Source organism: Lissotriton vulgaris, chromosome 7 (genome assembly GCF_964263255.1).
Source record: "Lissotriton vulgaris chromosome 7, aLisVul1.2, whole genome shotgun sequence".
In the NCBI taxonomy this organism is placed as follows: domain Eukaryota; kingdom Metazoa; phylum Chordata; class Amphibia; order Caudata; family Salamandridae; genus Lissotriton; species Lissotriton vulgaris.
In genome coordinates, this window is record NC_141695.1 from 722,800,778 (window position 1) to 722,823,771 (window position 22,994).

The window sequence follows — 22,994 nt, forward strand, 5'->3', positions numbered from 1 at the left end:
AAGCGCAAGGTAAGTGGTTTTATACATTTTTTAAAAATGTTATCTAGCCTGTCATCTGTGAACTATCTCCCCACCCCACCTTGCACCCACCCCACCGCTTTTACCTGTGCCAGTCATGACTGCACAGATCACCATGCCATTCAAAGACACTGGTGCTGATTACTGTCTTTGAAAACCCTGGGGGTAGAAACATCTGCACTGTTACAATCTATGTTAAGCCCTCATAAGCGGGGTTGTATATTGTTTTCCAACGGTAATTTTGTACATATTTATACTTTTCGGACTATGTGTCAGATGGTTGTCATGAGAGAAAGATTAGGCTCAATATAGCCGGTTGGAATTGGTTGTGGAGAAAAGTTAGTTTTAAATGATAGAGGCTAACTTGGTTCATTGGGAAAAGTTATGTAAGATACCATATGTCTGATCTGTTACAAAAAGAAATCTTAAAAAGGCAGAAGGCCTGACTTATTTATCATGAAAAGCATTAGTTAGAACTAATAGGGATTAACAACAAATTATTGTTACACCTCAGTAAAACCCATAGACTGGTATTTTGTTATATTTAAGCTCACTACTTACCTCAGTATTCAAGGGTTTTGGTGTTTATTACTCCCTTTAAAACTTGGCGGTGGAAGTTTTGCACTGAGACAGTCCATGACTTGCTCTTTTGGGAGGAACTGAGAAACTCCATTGCAGTATAGACGCATGAAACCTAAGCCAGCACGACACAACCCAGACAGGCTCTTGTATTAAGAACACATCAATAAAAAAACATGCATACACATACATACAGGGGTTTTGGATCAACCCTCTACTGCCTTTGGACTGTTTGAGTGTCATTTTCACTTTGCTTCAATCCATGACAGCATACAGCAAGGAGTCAGCCCACTTCAGTCATTGGCTCTATTGTCCTGTGAGTTTTGGAATTTTGCGATGACATATGAAGTTCTGTCTTGAAATGGCCCCTGGGCAATTCCTTTAGTTTTTCTTTTTCTCTACTTAAAGGTCTCCGTGCGTTTCGTTCCTTCTCATTTTCTGGTTTATTATTTTTTTAGAGTGTGCTGCAGCTCCCACGATAGTGCTATTCGGCCCAGTGCATACCTCTCATTTCATCTGCAATGCGTCGCACCACACATGGCCACTGCTTCTAAACTATGTGGACATCTTAGAATGGGATTGGCCTTAGTGAACAATTGTTTATCGTTCTCAGATAGCCAACATGAGGCGTCTAAATGTGGCATCCATGTTGGAAGTTTAACAAAATGATACACGATGCAGAGCATCATTGCAATATGGCAGTCCGCTGCTATGGTTAATTGTATTTTTTATTTTATGATATAAGTAAAAAATGTCTGCAGCATGTGTAATTGATATTGCGTATTGTTGAACTTTGTTGTGCTCTATTGTTCATGAGTAAGTGGGTGAATGCAAAAAGAAATTAAGGGGTAGATGAATGAATTAATGGGTGCAAGGATCAAAGTCAGGGTTGCACTAATGATGTCATGGGGAGTGCCTAAACTCACCAAAGGCTGTAGAGGCACTTTCAGTTCTAATCCACACCAATTGATGTTGGCAATGCTTGTTGTAATTTTGGAAACATTGAAATAGTCCCTTTAATCGAGGCATTTTTAAAAGAAGTAAATAGGATTAAACGTAAATGATGAAGGCATTACACGTTTCTTTGTTGCAATCGATCAGCAAACAAGCTATGCCAAAATCCCCTCTTGGCGATTCATTTCCTCGCAGATTCCTGATGCTGTATTGCAGTCTAGACGCGTGAAATTTAAGACAGTGCGACATGACCCAGACAGGGATGAATTCTCATCCAGGAACTCTGCAATCCTATCCACAAGGCTCACCTTTTCAACTCTCAAGAGCAGGCTTCCCAGACAGTGCTCGCTGCCAGCGTGGGAGAGAGAGAACTCACTGACATAAACGATGTGCAAGGTTTTCTAAAAGGAGGCTATCTTTCCAGTCCACCGAAGGCTTTTCAGGGGGCAGTTTCTTTAACTTATAGGGGTTTCTCAAATAGACCAGCGTCTGAGTAGGTAAGAGCGAGAGACACAAAGGCGCATGCCTGGGAGAAAATGGAGGCATAGGAAGGAGAGAGGGAAAAAGAGAGAGAGGGAGGGAGAAATAGAGAGAGAGAGAGAGAAAGAGAGAGAGAGAGAGAGAGAGAGAGAGAGAGAGAGAGATATGTGGAAGGCAGTTTGGATGTAGAGGACAGAGACGCGGCATGTGCCATTAAATGATTATTAGGCCCCATGAAAGTACTCCTGTTGGAGGGTGCTCTCTCACGTTTACAGTTGCCCTGCATTGAACTTTAGAGACCTGGGGGCTGTTTCTAAAAATGTTGGGACAGCTGTATCTAATGAACTGGAGGATGCATACTCTCACAGCAGATTACCCCATTAGTCCTTACTGTACGGCTTTATGTAAAGCCCTAGTTAATAGGGTGGTCTGTAGCACAAATGAATACATAATGCATAATGTATGAGTTGCACGCATGTTTAATACTAAAAATTTCAGATCTGGTAAGAATGTACTTGTGTCTCTACTTTACTTTTATTAGAAGTGTGGCTCAAATGGTTAGAGCGGCAGACCTTGATGCAGAGCTCAGGTCCGGGACCAGGGTTCGATTCCTGCTTCGGCGGGTCTCGGGCTCATTAATTCCTCTGACCTGATATTCTCGCCTCAGTGCCTATTCTAATCATGGGCCCCACGCTGCAACTCTGGGCAATAGCTTGCTTAATCTCCACAACGGCCCCCAACAGCGCTGGGGATGCCTGGTTTCACCATGGGGGTGCCCAGGAGTGGACACTTCACAAGGAAAGCCAGGAAGGGTTCCTCAGCGGTATGAGTACAAGCGCCGGGAGACCCTTGTTGGGTAGCTGTGCACTATACAAGTACAAAAACATTTACAAAAATGAGCTGTGTATCGGCCTTGGGCATGTAAAAGTTGTTTTGAATCACTGATTGGCTGGTGTGTGCTGTCCATGAGATTTGCGCATGATCAGAGTAGTGGAACTGATTGGCCAAAAGAATTAGAATGAGAACTTGAGCTTGATTCCGTTCAGGCCATTCTCTGCTACAAATGAGCAGTAAGATGTTAGTGGACTGTTGACCTAGTCTCATTAGTGGTCTGATTCACAAACAGAGTAATTACTTAAGCCATGCGTTCATTTATGCGATCACTGCTCATAATGTTTAAAACCTTTCCAATTCACATACTCATAAATTTACCAAGTTTGAGGAAAGATGGTGCAGCAAATTATATTTCCCGATACATACAAGACTGTTTATCAAACTCTAAGGGTTCACAGTCTATGTATCTTTAGACTTTAAATATTTCTATTATATTAAAACCTTATTATAGTTTTGAATATTTCCTGCAGTTTGTTTCTCCTTGCACCACCTTTGAAACCTCCAGTTACTGATGCATCAACATCAAATTGGCCAGCACGAGTGAGGAAAATCCACCTCTCGGCAAGATTTTTCCTCGTTCGCGATAGTCAACGTCAAGTTGGCGAGTGCGAGCATGGAAAATCAGCCTCCTGGTCGGATTTCTTATTGAAATAAATAAAACGAATTTCGTTGTGTGCACTGCATCACATTTGGTGATGCAGTGCACACAACGAAATTCGTTTTATTTATTTATACGTTTACTTACCTGTTATAGTCCGTAATCCATACAATACAAACCCCCACCCTGCCCCTCCCCTACGTCACCGCCCTGCAGTTACACCTACTACTGGCTGCGCCTGCGCTGTACATGGTGCCGTTCGCGATTAATGCAGAGTGGGGACAAACACCTGCCCATGAAAATCACAGTGAACAGCATTTATCTAACGCACTCTGCCACTTGCAGAGCTCATCGTAGTGCAGCTGAGGTTTTTTTGCACTTCACGGAACTCTGCAAACTCTGCCCTCAGTTTTACTAAGCCATGGTGATGGAACAGTGGCCAGCAGTGCACAGTTTCCCCACTATGTGAAATTATTGTTTAGCTGAGAATGAGCCTTGACTACAGATGCTCATTAGAATTGCAACAATACAGCACTGCACTGCACTGCACTGCTGACCCTTCTCGTGTCCCCTCTTAGGCCATCAGGAAACTTTGCAACTTTGAACAGACTGGAGCTAAAACCACAATGACACACTTATGTTTCCATATTTTTGGTAAATAGCTCCACTCTCCACACCCGAGCAGGGAAAGAATGACATATCCAGTTTATTGAGACTGGGAGAATACCAGAAGTGAGTTTTTGCTTTCTATTCAATGAGATGGAGTTCATATTGCGTACAACTTACAAAAAGTGCCTGGTGATGAGGGTAGTCTCTAGAACTGCTATTCGATTGGCTAATAGAGCGAGGAATGCAGCTGTCATGGCTCAGGAATGACTTTCACATGTTGAATCATTGTCTATTATTTTCATTGTTAGGTGCTGACGCTTCTAGAACTAAATTGTGTTAGTACCTAAAGCACATTCATTAAGGCATTTCTTGAGATAACTTCATGTGTGGCTCACTGATGTAATTATGGATTCAATGCAGACCTCGTTACAGTGATTGATTACTTGAAAACCGATGTGAGCAAGACATATGCTGTGCACTGGTTGTAAAATGCAAAAATTTAACTCACGTGAAAGCATGAATACTAAAATAAGATGCTCACGAACATTTATATCAGGAAAAGAAAACACATGTGTAGTACAGTCTTCTTATTTTTTTACCTTGTGAAATGTCAACTTTTGTTCCATTTTAAATCAGGAATGTAAAAGTACGTACATTTCTAGTAGCCTTGGGCACATTTTTAATTTTGCCAAATGCGTGAATGTGCCAGCTTGAGTAATTAAGAGCAATTTGGGCATAAAACCTACCGCAGTAGCACAGGAACAACGAACTAAGAGAGAGGGAGTGGCTGCTGGCTGCTGCTGTTCGTCTCCTGTAGCATTTAGTTCTATTTCGAATTGCAAAATTTATCCTCGGGCACATTTTGCATGTGAGGGTGTATTTTACACTGTGAAAATAGTGCTAAATGCTGGACTTTGCTTTAATTACAAGTAATTTTGTGATAATGATGAGTAATTACTCTAGAGAGAATTACTCAAGTTACACCCACCCCACTTTTTCACTCAGTTTGCTCCATTTGTGCTGGCCAGCTTGTCCTTGGTCTGTAGTTTTCATTTATATTAGAAACCAGTATATTGTATGTAGACTACTGACTGAAGTAACTTTCCATACCCAGAAAGGAAGAGACAATACAGACTGAGCGGTACAACAAAAAACCCTTTCCGACTCTACATTCCATTCCCTGGAGAATTTCAGCATGTGTAAAACATGCTACTGGAGTTCAAATTAGCTTGGACATTTTGAGCTCGAAGATGGGCCAATGGGTGTTGCTTGTGCAGGTTCCTGTGCATCCCTCCTTTACAAAGGGATGTGCTAAAATCTGTGCCTGGCACTTTTTATTTCCCTACAACAGTTCTCCCCTACTAATGCAAGGTTGCAGTAGGGAAAGGCCCAACGCTGAGACAGACACTGCAAAGCCCGTATTGGACTGCCCATGAAATACATCAGCAAAGGAGGGCATATTTCAACCCCCATCCAGAACTCAGAGGAGGAATCCTAAAACTACGCTGGGGTGACAGAAAGTGAGGGTAAGACATCAGAAGGCCCTCTGTGTGGCCATGTGCTTTGTGGAAGACAGTGTGTATCAGAGCAGAAGGGATGCATTGCTTTACATACAGGACTAGATCAAACCAGCAAATGTACCGCCTGTACATGCTTCCGGCCCCTCCTCCTGCCCACAGGTCCCAGTTATGAAAGGTGCACATTCACACATGGAAAAATATTTAACATCAGCTCATTTGGAGTTTGAAACGCTTCATGTGGAACTCATCCGTTACGTCATACATTTTGGTGATTTTTCTTTCTTATTTCAACGGTCAAAAAGGATGTCCTTGAAAGGAATAATTCTCTAGCTCTTGTGAGGGTGAAATTAGTTGGTGAAAGTGTCGGGGAATACCCATGAATGAGTACATTTGGAGCTGAACCCAAACTTTCCATGGGATACTTGCCCTGAAAAACACACCGTTTCTGCTCCTCAGAGATTTATACAACAGAAATATGTGTGAGAACATATTTTGTACAAGTGTAAAATCACTTCACAAATGTGGCTTTACACTCAAGGGATCCCCAGCAAAGATCATTAGGTACCCCAATGTAACTGTCAGTAGTAATTACCGAGTTTAGCACGATTAGGCTGTGATGCAGGAAATTATGCAGAATATGATACAATGACGCATTTTAATGTAACCAACAAACATTTTTTTACCTTTTGCCTGCTGTACACTCTCTTCGTTTGTTTGATCCTTGCTCACTTTTGCCTTTATATCCTCAATATATTTGGTAGGTTCTTCTTCACTGATAACTCCTCTCTCCATTTCCGCTAACGTCCACTGTTTCAGTGTTTCTTCTTTATTAAAAGTAGTATTCACATCACAATAATCCCTGTAACACAACATTAATTAATCAAATAATTTGGTGACTGCAATGAATAACATAACAGAACATGTGTATTTGCAAAACGCACGTTCACCCGTGGGCATCTTGGATCTGAATATTGTTACCCAACTCAATGGGGCTCAGTGAATGGCTGCTGTACACGCTCCTTTCAGATAAACGTCAGTGAGTTGTGAAGGAATTCATTTTTTATGAATCAATTATCTTTATTTTTTAAAGTGGGATATTTATATTAATTTTAAAATGTACAAATTAGTGTTATTTACAATTTGATGCACACATATCAAAACACAGATTTTATTACAAATATGGCGGCAGTGTCTATCATGGGAAAGTATTGTAAAATCAGTTTTTAAGATTAATAGTGGAATATAATTTTAATCCAGAGCACAGATTATCACACCAGAAGCAACATTTTATAGACAATCATAGATCTGATGGCAGACATGGCGGCATGTATAGAAAGGGTAATTGTTGTACAATTACAGTTTATTTTATCTTGGATTTTTTTCAATGTGAAATCATGTTTTCCCATTTCTCCATTTAAATAAAATTCAGTACAAAGAAAAGAAAGCAAATCTTTTGATGGTGATAAATTATATGCAGGTTATTTTTAAAAATGTATTTTGATTTTAATTTTAGAAGTAACATAGGACCTTGTAAATGTTTTTTTTCATTAGCAGCAATGTTATAAAAGTAATTTAAGAATTTAGAAAATCCTGGGGCTTTAAGGTAAAATGTTTAACAATGTTTAGTGTTTTAAAAGGCATAAAGCCAACATTTATAAACGGCAAAACACCAATTTTTAACAAGCAAGCTCATGTTTAGTAAGAGCTATTCAATTTGCAAAGGAGATTAAAACAATTTAACTAGTTTACAAACAGTTGTCAACCAATGTCCGCCTCGGTGAGGGTGGATTTGAGGCGTGCGCAGATCGGATGACCCCTGGCCATCCGACGCACACATCCACTGTAACGTTGGACGGCCAGGGACGTCCGACGCATGGCAGGGGTTAAATAATTATGGTATAAAAAGTATGACTTGTTTATCTTGAAAGTAATTAAAATAAATGGGGTAAAATAAACACATTTAAGATTTAAACAATAATAAAATATTCCTTGTATATTGTAAACGTATAGGGCAATATTTTCTAGAATTGTGTAAAATGAGAGAGAAATGTACCCATAAGACCATTTCCCAGAACAGGATGAAAAAAAGATGTACATCCCTTCTTTTACTTTAGGGAAATGGTAAATAAATTACTTTCCATTGGAATCCCACAGGAAGAAAATTAAAAGTTTGAGCTCTAAAGCATAGCACACATACAAAGATGGAAAAGGGTTAAAGACAGTCTATGCATAATATTTTGTACTGGAAGGTTACACTTACAGTACAAAATTTCTTCTAGACTCATAGAGGCACCCTTGCACTATGGCACAAAGGTGTCCCCGTGGGGCACGGTAGCTGATTTCAGTGCCAGCCTTAGGAAATGGAAAAGAGAGTGCCATATTTCTGTAAATATGACGTTCTCGTCCTCTCTTCTTTTCACGCAGAGAAGCAAAGCATTTATGGCTGCTGCACTGTGCTGTATGAATAAGTGGTAGATTTGGCCCACCGTGTCTAAGTAGGCTTGATGATGGACGAGGGGAAGAGGTGATATCTCTATGACATCTCTATAAGGTAATGGGGAAGGCTGATCAGGTCATTAGTAGAGACATGTAGGAAGGATTCATGTGGGAAGATGTCCTGAGGTCACATTAGAACAGATGTATGGTTCTTGTGAGAGGTGGTAAAGCTGAGATGCTGTTGATAATTCCATCCCTGTCAATGACGTTATTACCACTTCTCACTTTCCCAAATGGATGGGTGAGGATGTGCAGCATGTGACTGCATTGAATAGCACTATGCTTTTATACTCCACTACAGAATAGTTTTCAAATAGTGGGCTACTTTGGCTTATGGAATACCAGATGATTTAAAGTCAGAAAATGTGAACCTTGCTGCTTTGGTTGGCTCCTGGGGTGGATGATAAACTGGGTGTCAGGGAAGGGTATGAAAGAAGTATTGCGTGTGGAAAGAAGGGATTCAAAATCAAAACCATTTCAGGTATTTTTGAGATGGGGTTGAAATAGATGTGCTGAGTTCTTTATTGGTGTGGTCTGTGAAGGATTTTTCACCTGAGGGTGGCAGGATTAGGTGGTTCTGCAAGAGAGGCTTTGGTAGAGGTCAGGTGACGGGTGAAGTGAAGTAATCTGTACAGTAAGAGGAAGGTGCCCAGGATGTGACATCAAGTGGAAGGGAAGGTGTTGTACTTGTCTATAGCCGTCTTACCGTGTCTCGTGGGATTGGAATGTTTACTGTCGGAATCCTCTTCATGGTTCTGCCGTGACGGGCCATTCCTGGGAGACGGATGAGACGGACGGCAGGCAGGGATCCCCGTCCGCTTGGAGAGTCACCAATAAATACACTTAGAACCTACCTTCTCATCTCCGGATCTTCTTACCACATTTTGGGGATGTTTGCCTGCATTCCTGTCTCCTTCGGCTCTCCATTAGCGGCAGATGAACTCACGGATGCAGCACGCTTAGCCCAAGCATTACGCTGAACCTTCAATGAGCAACATTCATCATACTTGTGTAATCCGTTTGCTCAACGGAGGTACTGCAATTCTTTATTTACAGCCACTGCGGCTATTTATTCCTGGTTACAATTCTTCACACGCTTGAGCTACTCACGCTCACGTTTTCCTGGCTGCTAAGTTACGAGAGAGACGCTAAGCCTGACTACGTAGGTCAGCACGTCGACGTGACTCCATTTTGTTGCATCTTTTCCCCGTTTTACCGGAATGCCGATTTACTATTGTCTGTCAGCACATTATTTCGACAATTACTATCAACTCTTTATACGGTGATCTGCACACCCTATTAGCAGATGACTAGAAGTTGTTCTTTGTACATTTATTCCATCATGAACGGTGTTTTCTACACCTTCTCTGCCGTTCATGACCAGATTCATTATTCACGGTGATTTGCACACCTTTTCAGCAAATTACCATTGGCTTGATTATTCACAGTGATTTCCACACCTTTTCAGCAAAGTACCAGTAGCTTCATTAATCACAGTGATTTGCCCATCTTTTCAGCAAATTACCATTGGCTTCATCATTCATCATTCACGGTGATTTGCACACCTTTTCAGCAAATTTCCATTGCCTTCATTATTCACTGTGATTTGCACACCTATTTCCTTATATTGGTCATCATTTTTCACTTTTATTTATCAAAACATTTGTTGCTTTAATTTCAGACTAATTCATACTCGTTGTACATTCTCTTCCAGCTTCCACTTTTTATTGTTTACATGTCTTGCACAATTTTTTTTTTCTTTTCAATTATTCACTTTTCTGATAAATTCTTACCCAAAAACAATGGTGCTGACGGTGAACCTACTGATAACCCGTATATTGGAGCTATGCAAAGACTGGCAAAATATTTTGGAAAACACGTTAATATTGTCGTGCACCGCCATACATTTTACACTATTCCTGAAAAAGGTAATGAAACTGTGGATCAAATGGTTATCAGATTGAGAGAATTTGCTTTAAAATGTGATTTTGACAACATGCCTGACCAACTAATTTGAGAACAACTCATCATGCAGTGTAAAAATAAGAGGATGCAAGAAAAACAATGGGCTGCAAAAAATCCTTCGTTACCTAAAGCTTTCAAAAATGCTAAAGTAGTAGAAGAATCTGACAAATGTATGCAAGAAATGCGTTCTTTGGAACTTAAGAAAGAAGAATCTGTAAATGTCATTTCCAAGAAAGATTCACCTGTCAATTCTGATGTGAATGCTAAACAACCTTTGGAGTCAAAACCAAGAATATCTGATGACTGCAAAAGCAAATTCAAGGGATGTTATAGATGTGGTAGTGTAAATCACGCTGCAGACTTTGCTGGATGTTTTGCAAGGGATAAGTCTTGTAAGAGTTGTGGAAAAAAGGGTCATCTAAGTGCTGTTTGTAATAACTCTAGAAATAACAGAGTTGCTTTTGTTGATGATGAATCTATTTCTTCTGAGATGTCTTTATGTGTCGAAGATAGTGCTACTGGTAAATTACAAAGACCTAAAGCAACATTTACTTTGAATGGTGTGTCCTTACCCCTTTTGGTGGATTCAGGCTCAATGCTTACCATTATTCCTTTTTGTATCTTTAAAGAATGTTGGCCTGATTATACATTATCTCTTCCTGGTGTCTCTCCTAAAGGCTATAGTGGTGAAACCATTGATATTGAAGGTGTTATGGAAACCAAATTTGAATTTAAAGGGAGAAGTGCTACTGGCAAAGTTTATATTTCAATTGATGGACCGGCACTTCTAGGATGGACACAAAAACATGACTTACACATAATCATTGATCCTATATCTCCTGAACATGTATTAGTTTTTGAAGAGTATCCCAGTCTTAATTCAATTTTGTCTAAATTGCAAAATATTTTTTGTCTTGAATTAGGGAAACTGTCAGGGTACACACATGAGATAAAACTTAAGAAGGATGCCATTCTTGTCAGACGTATGCAAATCTTTGCTGCTTCAGGCCACAAAGTTTTCATTCTGTAAAAGAGGTCCACGGACCATCTACGCAATTTAAGAAAAATAAGACGTGCCGCTACTAAGTTACTAAGACCATGGGGCAAAATTTCAAACCAAGGAGAGCGTCACCTATAGGATCAGGCACCGATTAACGACGATTGAAAAGATTTATGATTTATTCTCAAATCCTTTTCACTGTTGGAGTCATTGTTTGCACATTGCCTCAAATAACGATTATTCTGCTCGCTATAAAGAGATCAAAAAGTGTATTATCGTTTAGTTCTGAAGATGGTCTCGTCAATCAATTTCTAGAGACCGAAACGTCGACCAACACTTTTACTTCCATTACTTTGTATTTATTGCAACAAAGAAGAATAGCACACACAATTGTTACAGTGAAGTTGCTTTAAATCTGTATTGTTTTCATCATGTAACATTGTTTAAATACTTTTCAGTACCCCATTCAAAAATATATAAAGTAATTTTTCTATATACACTCGTTTTTTGTTTTGTTTTTGTTTTTCACTCTACTTTGATTTTTTAACTATATACTGTTCTTGGACTATTTAGGTTGCTTGTTGTGACTATTAGCACAATCCATTTAAATAAGAAATAAAGGTAAACATTATTGCAATATATTAATAAGAACAGACTGTCATCTATTTGGGTCCCCAATTAAAAATCACAAATGATTCTAAAAGATCGCTAATTAAATCCCTTGAAGGTACTTTTAATTTATCATTCCTTTCAGACATCCTCTTAGGAAAATTCACATTTCAGTCCTTGAGGAAGTCAAAGAAATGTTGCTTGACATGCAAAAGCAAGATATCATTGAACAAATTAAAGTCTTAGAGTGGGTTTCTCCGATTGTCGTCACAAAAAAAAAGGATGGCAAACTTTGTTTTTGTGTGGACCTTAGATCCCTAAATCAAAACATCATTGTTGATAGTTTTCCCCTCCCTAACATTTATGAAATGGTTTTACTAATGGATAAGGCAACATTTTTTTCAAAACTTGATCTAACATCAGGTTGTTTTGCATCCTAAATCTAGAAAACTAATAGCTTTTTTTTTACGGTGAAAGGAGTATTTCAATTCAAAAGATTACCTTTCGGCCTAGCCTCAGCCGCTAGCGCTTTCCAATGTATGATGCATCACATTCTTAAAAACTTCACCAATGTTCATTCTTTTCAAGACGATATTCTCATCACTGGTAAAAATCTTGCTGAACACAATGTAACTTTGGATAATGTGTTGAATTCACTACAAAATGTTGGTCTTACATTAAGTAAAGATAAATGTTTGTTCTTAGCTAAACAAGTAGATTCTTTAGGGTACACCGTTTCCGAAGCAGGTGTGCAACCGAAAGAGGATTTGTTACATGCCATCAGAGATGTAGCCACGCCTACCACAAAACAACAATTAAAGTTCTTCATGGGGCTAATAGAGTATTATTCGAAATTTGCAGATAACTTTGCACACAAAACTGAGGCTTTAAGGCAATTGTTGAGGAAATGGGCACCATTTTCCTGGGACACTCTGCAAGAAAATGCTTTTCAGAATATCAAAAGCGAAATTATCAATGCTGGTATTCTTACACCATTTGAATCTGGCAAAGACATGTTTATCACTGTTGATGCCAGTGCACAAGGAATTGGTGAAGTTTTGTGGGAAAACAAAGTGGGTGTTAAGAAACCTGTTGCATTCGCTTTGTGTACACTCAAGAGTTCTGAACGAAACTATGCAGTCATCAAGCGTGAGGTTTTGGCTGCAGCTTGGGGTGTGCATTATTTTCGAACATACATTTGGGGGAACCACTTCACTCTCAGAACTGATTATAAGCCTTTAATTAGAATTCTCAGCCCGGGTGGTGCCGATAAAGGTTCACCTCATTTGATGAGGTTTGCATCGAAATTACAGGAGTTTATTTATAAAACAGAATATATTACTGGTTGGAAAAATGTTCAGGAAGACTGTTTATCAAGACTCCCTTTACCAGAGAAAGATGTTTTTAATTTTGATGATGAGGTAATTTGCTTAGTGTACAGCATTGATGATGTGGGTGTGGAAGAGTTCAAATCCATTTCTAAAGAAGAATGGCATCAAGCTGCTATTAACGACTCTGACTATTGTGAATTAGCTAGTTCTATTAGTTTAAGATGGAAACGTGAAGGTTTAGTGAAACCTTCCTTACGTGCTTATGTTAAATTACAAGAAGAACTCAGGATTGGAGTTTCTGATGATTTGATATTAAGGGGTGAGAAATGTATTCCTCCTAGTACTCTCAGAAAGAAGTAATTTTTTCTAGCTCACGAAGGACATCTTGGGCAAACCAATACTACCAAACAATTAAAAAGTCAGTTTTGGTGGCCAGGCCTTGATGAAGACATCAAAACTTGGGTTGAAAATTGTTCCTTGTGTAGAGAAATTGAGAAACGATTGAAAATCAATTCCAAATGTATGGGGTCTATTACTAGTAGTGATGGTCTACCTTGGGATAAAGTCTGCCTTATTTTTCACTGTCCGTTAGAATATGTTTCTGGTGATTTGCATTTTGGTATTGTTTGGGTGGATGTTTTTTCCAGATGGCTTGAAGTAAAAATTTTAAGAAATATCAGTCATTGAAAGTCTTAACTCTATCTTTATGAGGGAAGGTTTTCCACATACCCTAATCACTGATAATGGCACGCAATTAACCTCTCATTTTATGCGCAATTTTCTTCAGCATAAAGGTATAAAACATATGTGTACTTCACTGTACAACCCTCAGGGAAATGGTATAGTAGAATGTATGAATAGAGTAGTTAAGGGTGCAATTCAACTGGCTATACAAGGTTGGCAGAATGTTCAAAAGTGTGTACAAGATATGGCGTGGGCCCACAACACCACTGTGCATAGCATTACTGGCGAAATACCTTTTATACTAATGAGAGGTAGATTACCATAAACTAAATTGACACCTTTTTGGATGCATTAATGTGACACTATCGTTACAAAAACAAAACGTTTTGGTAACATTGAAGTTGGTGATTTAATTAAAATTAAGTATGGTAAAAAAAAGAGTGGTCTGAATACATTTTCTGACCCCATGAAAGTAAAAGAAGTTCATAAATGGCATGTGGTTCTTGAGAATGGTCAGAAATTGAATTTTCAAAGGTTGGCCTTGTACAAGAAAAATGACGATTTTTCTCATTTAAAGGTTATCTCACCTGCTTTTGTCGAAAGGAAGGGGGTGGGTGCTTGTGTTAGTGATGTTGTTATCAAGCAACATTTACCTGCCAGGTTGCGCCAAGTACCAAGAAAATTTGATGACTTTGTTATGACTTAATATATTTGCATTTTTATTGAAGTATGTGATATTATGTGATGTATATGTTTCATCTTAAGTTGGTTCTTATGCATTATATATGAATTTATTTCATATTTATTTTCACAATGTTTTGCTTTGCTTGTTTTATCTTCTGTTCTTTTCTGTTGTTTCATTTGTTATGATGAATGGGGATATGTTGTACTTGTCCAAAGCCGTCTTACCATGTCTGTGGGATTGGAATGTTTCCTGTCGGAATCCTCTTCATGGTTCTAGGGTGACAGGCGATTCCTGGTAGACGGTTGAGACGGACGGCAGGCAGGGATCCCCGTCCGCTTGGAGAGTCACCAATAAATACACTTAGAACCTACCTTCTCGTCTCCGGATCTTCTTACCACAGAAGGTTGAGCAAGCTACTTAAGGTTTAGTAAACACCTGTGACGAGTTCATCAAAGACTGGGGCAGCGGCTGGGGGGAGCCATGTTTCAGAGGTTTAGAGGATGGAGGATTGCGCTAAATGAGGCAGTCTGCAATTTGAAGTGAGTGTTTATGATAGAAATGCGAGTTGATGCACAGAGGCTGATGGCACTCAATACTGGACAATGCAATCAGTGTACGTCCGTGTATGATGACAGTCGGGGGGCACTTGCGAGTGCCAGGATGCTTGGTGTATGCTATATAGAATGGGTACTCAGATGCTGAGAGAGTAAAAAGGCGCTTTATTGATTTATGAGGATGGGAGGAGGTAGAAATTGTTAGTCTGGAAGCAAGTGTTGAGCGGAGGAGATTATGGAGCAGCACAGAAGAGGATTGTTTGGCCAGACACAATTGATTCAGATGCTGGTATGCAATACAGCTGATTCAAGTCACTGAGCAGAAATGAAACACCACAGATTTAGGAGCAGCAATACTATGGTATTGGTGTGCATCATGTTTCAATAGATGTTTTGCTGAAGGTAGATCATATGCTCGCTCTGTGGGTGGGTTTTGAGTTGTTCTGTCTTGCCTCTTTGGACAAGGACTGTTGTTGCGTGCTTCACAGAGATATTTTAGCAATTAGGAAATTGCCCGGATTCTGTGGAGAGCTGAACTCGCTGGACCGCGTGTCTCCTTCCCGCTATGCTGTGGAACAGCTGCCGGTCTGCTCTGCAGCATAAAACCTCATCTGTGATCATCTTGGAGCCTGGCCCAAACCTCAAGGCTTTCAGGAAATGTGTGCCTATCATTTTGTACTTTGTGGTTTCTCCAGCAGCTGGGATATTACAAAAGCAGCTATTTGGACAGGTCACGGATGGCCCAAGAGGGGAAAAATAAGTTAAAATGTGTGCTAAAATAAAATATGTGCACTTTTAAAATGTAAGCACGCATAACTGTTTTTCTTCCACAGATATGCTTATTTTTCCTTCCCGTATTTCAACACAATGCTGGGCTAGAAATCTGTCCCCCGTAGTTACTCTTTACCAGCTCAAACGAGAGCTGCTTGGATACAACGGACCAGTTACCGACATATCAGTAATCAAAATGCCTAGTAGTTCCGCTCCAATTGCTCAGCGAGTTGAGCACACCTTCTGTTAAGATTTCTGGAGAAACAGAAGTTGTATTTTTAGGACAACTCACGTCAATGCTATTGCGTTATTTAATAAAAGGCAGACATTATTTAAGTGTCATGAAACAACACATATTGTGACATGAATTATATACGTTTCCAATATTTTTATTTCAAGGGAACAAAAGCGTCAGTGCATGTCCTTCAAATACAAAATCCCATGTCTAGACAAATTCTAAGCATTCCACACATTGTTTATATGCTGTTCAGAACAGCATATGTGCAATGTGTGGCGGTGGAGCAATGAAATGATTTCTCAATGCTAACGTCTGCTTCAAGGACGGGTTATTTTTGATGCAAAGTTGTGTTAGCTATCTTGAAAGATGCGTCAAAAACTATGGGTGGCGCTCATCCACCCAAGTTAAACCTCAATAACACTCCCTTGACACAAAGTGGTGCAGAGCAGAGCAAAGCACGATTTGTACTGAGAACATGTCACTTTTCCAGCACAAAAAAACAATTTGAAAATACCCTTGCAAATGTTTGCACGGCTTTTCATCACTTTGCATGAGTTTGCCCCAGCACAACTCTTACAACATCTGACTCTGTTTCAATCATGTTTGGGTGTCAAATTAGAAAAATAAGACGTTTTATGAGCAACCATAATATAATAGGAACTTTGACTATCTCACTCACTTTATCATGGAGCTCATGGGCCCTAGATGTCCCACATATATTAGACAACAAAATAAAACATTGTAGAGAAATGTTCCAGCAGCATCAGCATCACCACACGGATACGTGGCAGGAGCACCAGTTTCACTTTGATACATTTGCTTGTGACAATGGATGGAGTAGAGTGTGCTATGTGAGATATCTTTGGGTGAGTTAGAAAACAGTATGGTGTGTTGGAGGGTATGCGGGTGGGATGAGGGTACTAGAATTAGGAGGAGCAAGCTTCTGACGAGTTGTGCGCATGGTATTACTATAACGTCTTTCCACCCACATTCATCTATTGCTCCCTTGCCATTACATTTTCATCCTCCTTAGCAATGTTTTTTTAAAGTATTATTTTTGCAAGGGCCTGGCAGCTGCGTGCTGCCAGCTGGCCAACAAATTTGCTGTATTTTTATGATACACTGCTCATACTTTGTTTCTTGTTTACCCCCCCCAAAATTGAGTGCATCATGTTGGAAGGATAAATTGGTAATAAAATGTAACAAAAAAATTATTAGATTATAGCAGCCATGTGTGTGCATGTATGCGCATTCACTGGTGGCCATTTTGGAATTTTTATTTTACTGTGAAAAAAACATTCCGACATAGTTGCCCATTCGTGAGTATCCATCTGGACATATGGCTGAACATATTGGAATGTTTTCCAAACTTTCAAAATGGTCACGTGTGCAGATGATAGTATTGTTAATATGATTTTTCTTACTCCATATGAAAAGGCTTTCCAAAATGGCGACCTTTTGTGCATGCATCTATACACATGCACAGTGGCCATTCAAGATAACGTCCGTTTTTGGGAAAGCATTAGAAAAGCCATTAACTTTGAGTCCACCTTTGAAAGGTGAGACTGGTTAGTAGTTTCCAATGCACATTTATTGCAGGGATAGGCAGAACTAGCAGTTTAACCCCCACAGACTCCGCTGAGTTACATAAAAACTCTGTGAGACTCCACCGAGTTTCTCAAGCTGGCAGAAAATATGCACACAGTGCTTTAATTTAGCTCTGGTAGTGTGAGTAGCGCTGATAAATCAGAGCGAACTGAACCATGCGGTGTGCAAAAGCACGCACCCATTCAAGTTGATTTTGCAGACGCTCGAGTAGAAAATCTACTCGAGCGGCAGCAAATTTACTCAAGAAACCGCCCTCTGACCTTGACAGCTTTTGACTGCCCATGTTAGACAATCATGCTCGGGGATGGCAAACCTCACTCGCCAACTCACGCTTCTCGAGCCTTGCATGAAAAAATGCGTCATGCAGGCATTAGCGGAATTTGACCATAATTCCGCATTACAAGCGTAACGCAGAGCCATCAAAATTCCACCAATTTTGTGGGCAGTTGATTGTTGCCACCATTATAAGCAGAAGAGGCCTCATTAGCATGGTGCATAGACAAAGTCCAAACGTGATGCCTGACACATGGATGCCACTTGCAGCTCCAGTTACAAAGCTTCAAATTCAAGACTGTATACCAAAGTCTCTTCTCGTGTTTTAAAGGACTTAGTGTGAATGCTCAAGCAGCACTCAAGTCAAGAAATATGTAAATTAAAGCACAGATACATAATGGCAAAGGCTAGCATGCCTTGTCTTGCTTGTAGTTAAATCCTAGCGAAACATATTTCCAAGAAGTACACCAGACTCACTTGTGGTGGAGGAATGTGTTGGGGTTCCTTAAGTTCCAGCTCTTCTCCTGCCCAAAGGTTCCTACACACTTCCCATCAGCAGTCCACATCTTGGCAGTTCTGTCTGAGGAACCACTGAGGACGAATGAGTCCGAACCAAATATAAGCAGCTGAACACTCACTAGGGTGCTTTTGTGGGCCCTCCAGGCACACAGCAGGGGTGGGGGCCTCTCGGATACCTAAAGCAAGACAAACAACATGGTTGAGACTTTAGGGAATTTAGAGCCTCAAAATGAGGCCAGTGTGTTTCATTTCCCCTTCCTCTCTGTGAATGAGTTGAAATACAGTGCCAGAAAGGTTCCGCGTGGATAGTGTTGTCACAGATATTCAGTGCTATTACAGTGGAAATATGGCAGCCAGTGCTTGAGTGCATAATGTTCCATCTCAGAGCATGGGCAGAAGAAGCATTCTATGCTCTACACAGAATTATTCAATGCAGGGTTTATGTAAAACGATTAGGTGTCATCAGTGCATATAGACACCTGTTTGCGATGAGTCGGATAGCAGCAAAAACAAATTCAGAACAACATATTGAAATACTTTGGTTCTCTGTTCTTGACACAGCAAACTCTACAAAGGACCACAATGCATTGACGCACTCATTTCAATTAATATTATATTACTTTTCCCTTCCTTGTCTTACCTTCCCCTTACATGAAAATGCAAATCAAGCTTCAGAGATAAAGGTATCTGCAGCAGGTGCGCAAGTCTTCGAACAAAGGGGCTCATTACGATGGCATAACAATCGCCTCTGCGACCGCTATTCCATTGTAACGAGAAATACCCCCCGCCATAATATGATGGTGGGGTATCGCGGCGGACGCAAAATCAATCTGCCCCTTTTCCGTCGATTTGCAATCGTTCCGATTGCTGGCCAGGCGGTGCTGGGCCAGTAATATATTGGCAGTGCCTAGTAGGCACCGCCACCCATATTATGATGTGGGTGGAATACTGGCCCTTCCATGATGGCGATGGCGCCATGGATCGGCTGGCGGGGATTGACTTTGGGGGCCGTGTGTGGGCCCCCGGGGTGATGGAGGGGTGGGGGATGCACTTGGGGGGTACCTATGCTAGCCCCCTGCAGTTCCCTGCACCAAGTAGCAGACAATAAGAATTTGACAGTCTGTGAGGTCCAATCTTCCCATCATATGCCCTAGACGGTATCTGTATCCAGCTTTTCATTATGTACAGTAAACAAACATTTAGAACTGTGTCTGACGTTTGGGTAAGAGAAAGCTATTGTTAAAAAATACATTCTTGCAAGGTGAGGGCAAAAAGGGACAAGATCTGAATATGATGCGCTACCTGCTCTGTAGGCTGCAATCCATACCCTGAAATATCCCAAATCCGGATCCATCCACCCGTGTCTCCTGAAACCAGAACAGTGTTGTCTGAATTGGCTGACAGTCCAAAAATGGATTCATCAGCTTCTTGTGGGGCATAGAAGGACACTGAAAAAGAAAGTGACATAATTCACTCAGGCAACATCATGGTCATCTGAAGTACTTGTACATTCTCTCTTGGCGTCAACATTATACTATCAATCATCATCAACGGTGACTTTAATGGAACACATCACTTTAGTTCGGAAGTGACAGTACCCAGTTTGTTTTCTTTCAAATACATACTAACTTGTTTCCCAGGAAAGGAAATAGCTAAGCTAAGAAGAGTTGGCACTAGATAATGGCTTGGTAACAAAAAAAGCAAGATATATTTAATTGAATGAGTGGTGCAGGACTCTGCTAAATGTACATTTACCATTACGAAAGATATCAGAGATGCTATAACATGAGCTGATGATGAGGACAATTTCCCAATGCTAAGCAGTATGGCAAATATTTGTGAAACATTTGTGATTAAAGTTTCTCACCCTATGTTTAAATAAAATGGAATCTGACTCTCTAGAACTACCCATGAGTGTAGTTTGGGTTTTGTATTGAGAAATGTACAAAATAGAACCTTATGTTCCCTGTCGCCCTCTCCAGGTGGTCCTGAAACATCTATTGACAAACTGGTTGAATCTCAGCATTCACAGAAACCATGATCAGAAATGTCAAGTACTACTTGATTAACCAACATTGGCAAAGCCAACAGGTCTCACTTATGGACCTATTAGCGTAGCCAACGCATTTTAGACATGCAGTGCAACAATGGCAAGTTCCTGTGCATCATGTAAAAAGCAAAAAAGAAACAAAGTCACAATGACGTGGCTCTCTATTACACATATGCCTCTCCAAAATTATGCAAGACTAAATAAATAGTGTGGGTCAGACTGGTATTCGTGGGAACCTGGGTACATATACAGAAAATCACAAAGATTGCCTTAGGAGAAGCTAAAAGCCTAGGCTTGTATGGCAAGATGAATGTATTGGTCATCCATATACATTCAAGCAGTGTATTTAGTTACTGCATATACAAGTCAGATATACATACACAAGTATCACTTTCACTGTGCTATATAAATATATACATATATACATACATAGATATATATAGCGCAGTAAACGTGATACGTGACTGACAGTATGGTAACATTTTCAATAAAAAAGACTCAGAGTTTGAGTTTAATTCAATCACTATAATTTATGACAGTCAACTCATTAGCACATCAATGTTTCTGTAGTCTTTTATGCAATTTGTGTTTCTAGAACTCTTGGATGTTGTTTGCTTAGAAAGGTATGCTAATTTGTGCTTAGGAATCCCATACCAGACCCTGCTTGGTGAGGTTCTCAATAGTTTTCTAGATTTCTGTCATGGAGTTATGGCCAATCTGTAGTGTTTGAATAAGAACACAGGAAACGCCGTCCATGTAGATTGTAGTTTATTGCTAGCTCGTAGAGAACACAACGACACAAGTGCACACCAGGCTTCAACTGCCAAGTCCTAACATTCTACTCGTAGCCCTAGAATCCTCAAGACGGAGGGTTCTATCTACAGGTGCCAGTGGGGCACAATACAGAACACTACATTATCCTCTTCCTTATAAACAGAAAGGAAAGAGCTCGGAGAACAGAAAAGAGAAACAGTGGAAAAGAAAGAGAGAAAAGAAACGTGAGAAAAATAAGAAAAAGAAAAGACAATGAAGAAAGTAGAGCAAGGATTAGAACAAGAACAGGAACCGAAAAGAGAACTATGTGGTTACCTAAACCTGGCAGGAATCCTAACAACTCTCGAACTCCTGCGAAGTCCAGGAAAATCACCACCATCATTGTTGACATCATAAGAGCATTTAGCATCATAGCGAGAATCAGATAGGAGACCACGATTGACACAATCAGGTTCCTTGGCATTGACTTTCACCACTTTACTGACATTCCACCAGTGATTATTATTGACACGTATGGCATTGCCACAAACTTTATCAACAACAAAAGACTCCGAGAATTTACTTCTTCCCTTGGTGACATGAACAGGGCTCTTAATACGAACAACATCTCCAGCATGAATACTATGCGGTATAGCTCTGTTTCTTTCATCAAAATAAGCTTTCTGCTTTGCTTGAACCTTCACAACATTGTCCCTTGCAAACCCATCAACCCCGTCCATTACATTCATCTTAACCCACTTTGACATCCACCCTGGACAAATTTTTGTGGATGGTTTTCTCCCTCTTAGGAGTTCGAACGGAGACACACCAGTGGATGAATGAGCAGTGGTGCGGTAAAACCACAACATGGAACGAACAGCATTTTCAAGAACACACTTGCAAGCAATAGCCCATTGCACACAATTATTTAACACACGGTTCATCCTCTCCACAAGGCCATTGGCCTGAGGGTGATAGAGTGAACTCTTCTTATGAGAAACACCACCTTGTTTAAGGAAACCTTCAAATTCTGAACTTACAAACTGCACACCATTGTCTGTCATAACAACAGAGGGGAACCCTTCCCTAAGGAAAACATCTTTAAGGAAAGAAATGACATTGGCTGAGGAAGGCTCACTGATAAACCGAATCTCTGGCCATTTGGAATAGTAATCAATGGCAACGATGGCAAAACGTGATGAAGAAGGCAAAAGATTTAAAGGACCGACTAGATCAACCCCAATCTTTTCCCACGCCCTCTCGGGAAAAACAACAGGTTCCAAAGGAGGTGTTCTAGGTTTATGGCTTTTGTCAGACGACCTACAGATGACACAACCATCAACTAGAGTGTCCACACACACATCCATCAGTGGCCACCAAAATACATCCCGTAATCTGCGTTTGGTGAACGTTTTTCCCAAATGTCCTTCATGCGCACCCTCTACAAGACGTTTCCTTAAACTCTCGGGGGGAATGAGTCTACCACCCCGCATAAGAATGCCATCTTCCACCGTGAGCTCATCAGCAACTTTGACAAAAGTCTGAAATTGTCCTGAAACATTTTTCTCTTTGGGCCAACCTTTTTTTAGAAAACTCAGGACCTGGACAAGTACCTCATCTTTCAATAACTCCTTTCGCCATTCTGCTTCATTGACAGCACACATTCCCTCAAGATCCAAAGCAGCAACAAAACAGTCCTCTTGGTCATCATCGTTTTCAAAATCAGTATCATGACCAGAAATGGGGAAACGTGAAAAATAGTCCGCTCTGACATTTTTTGAACCAGGCAAATAGACCACATCAAAA

The 22,994-nt window shown here is 40.3% G+C and overlaps 1 protein-coding gene across 1 annotated transcript in view; it reads right to left on the bottom strand.

The window, feature by feature from the left end:
• LOC147702335 (cilia- and flagella-associated protein 337-like) overlaps positions 1-22,994 on the bottom strand; it is a 1,229,420-nt gene that overhangs the window by 273,749 nt on the left and 932,677 nt on the right. The window contains exons 17-19 of the mRNA XM_086930967.1: positions 19,688-19,833; positions 18,344-18,561; positions 6,336-6,511 (exon numbers count right to left, since the gene is read on the bottom strand). Coding sequence (XP_086787093.1) covers positions 6,336-6,511; positions 18,344-18,561; positions 19,688-19,833 — 540 coding nt within the window. The remainder of the gene's footprint in view (positions 1-6,335; positions 6,512-18,343; positions 18,562-19,687; positions 19,834-22,994) is intronic.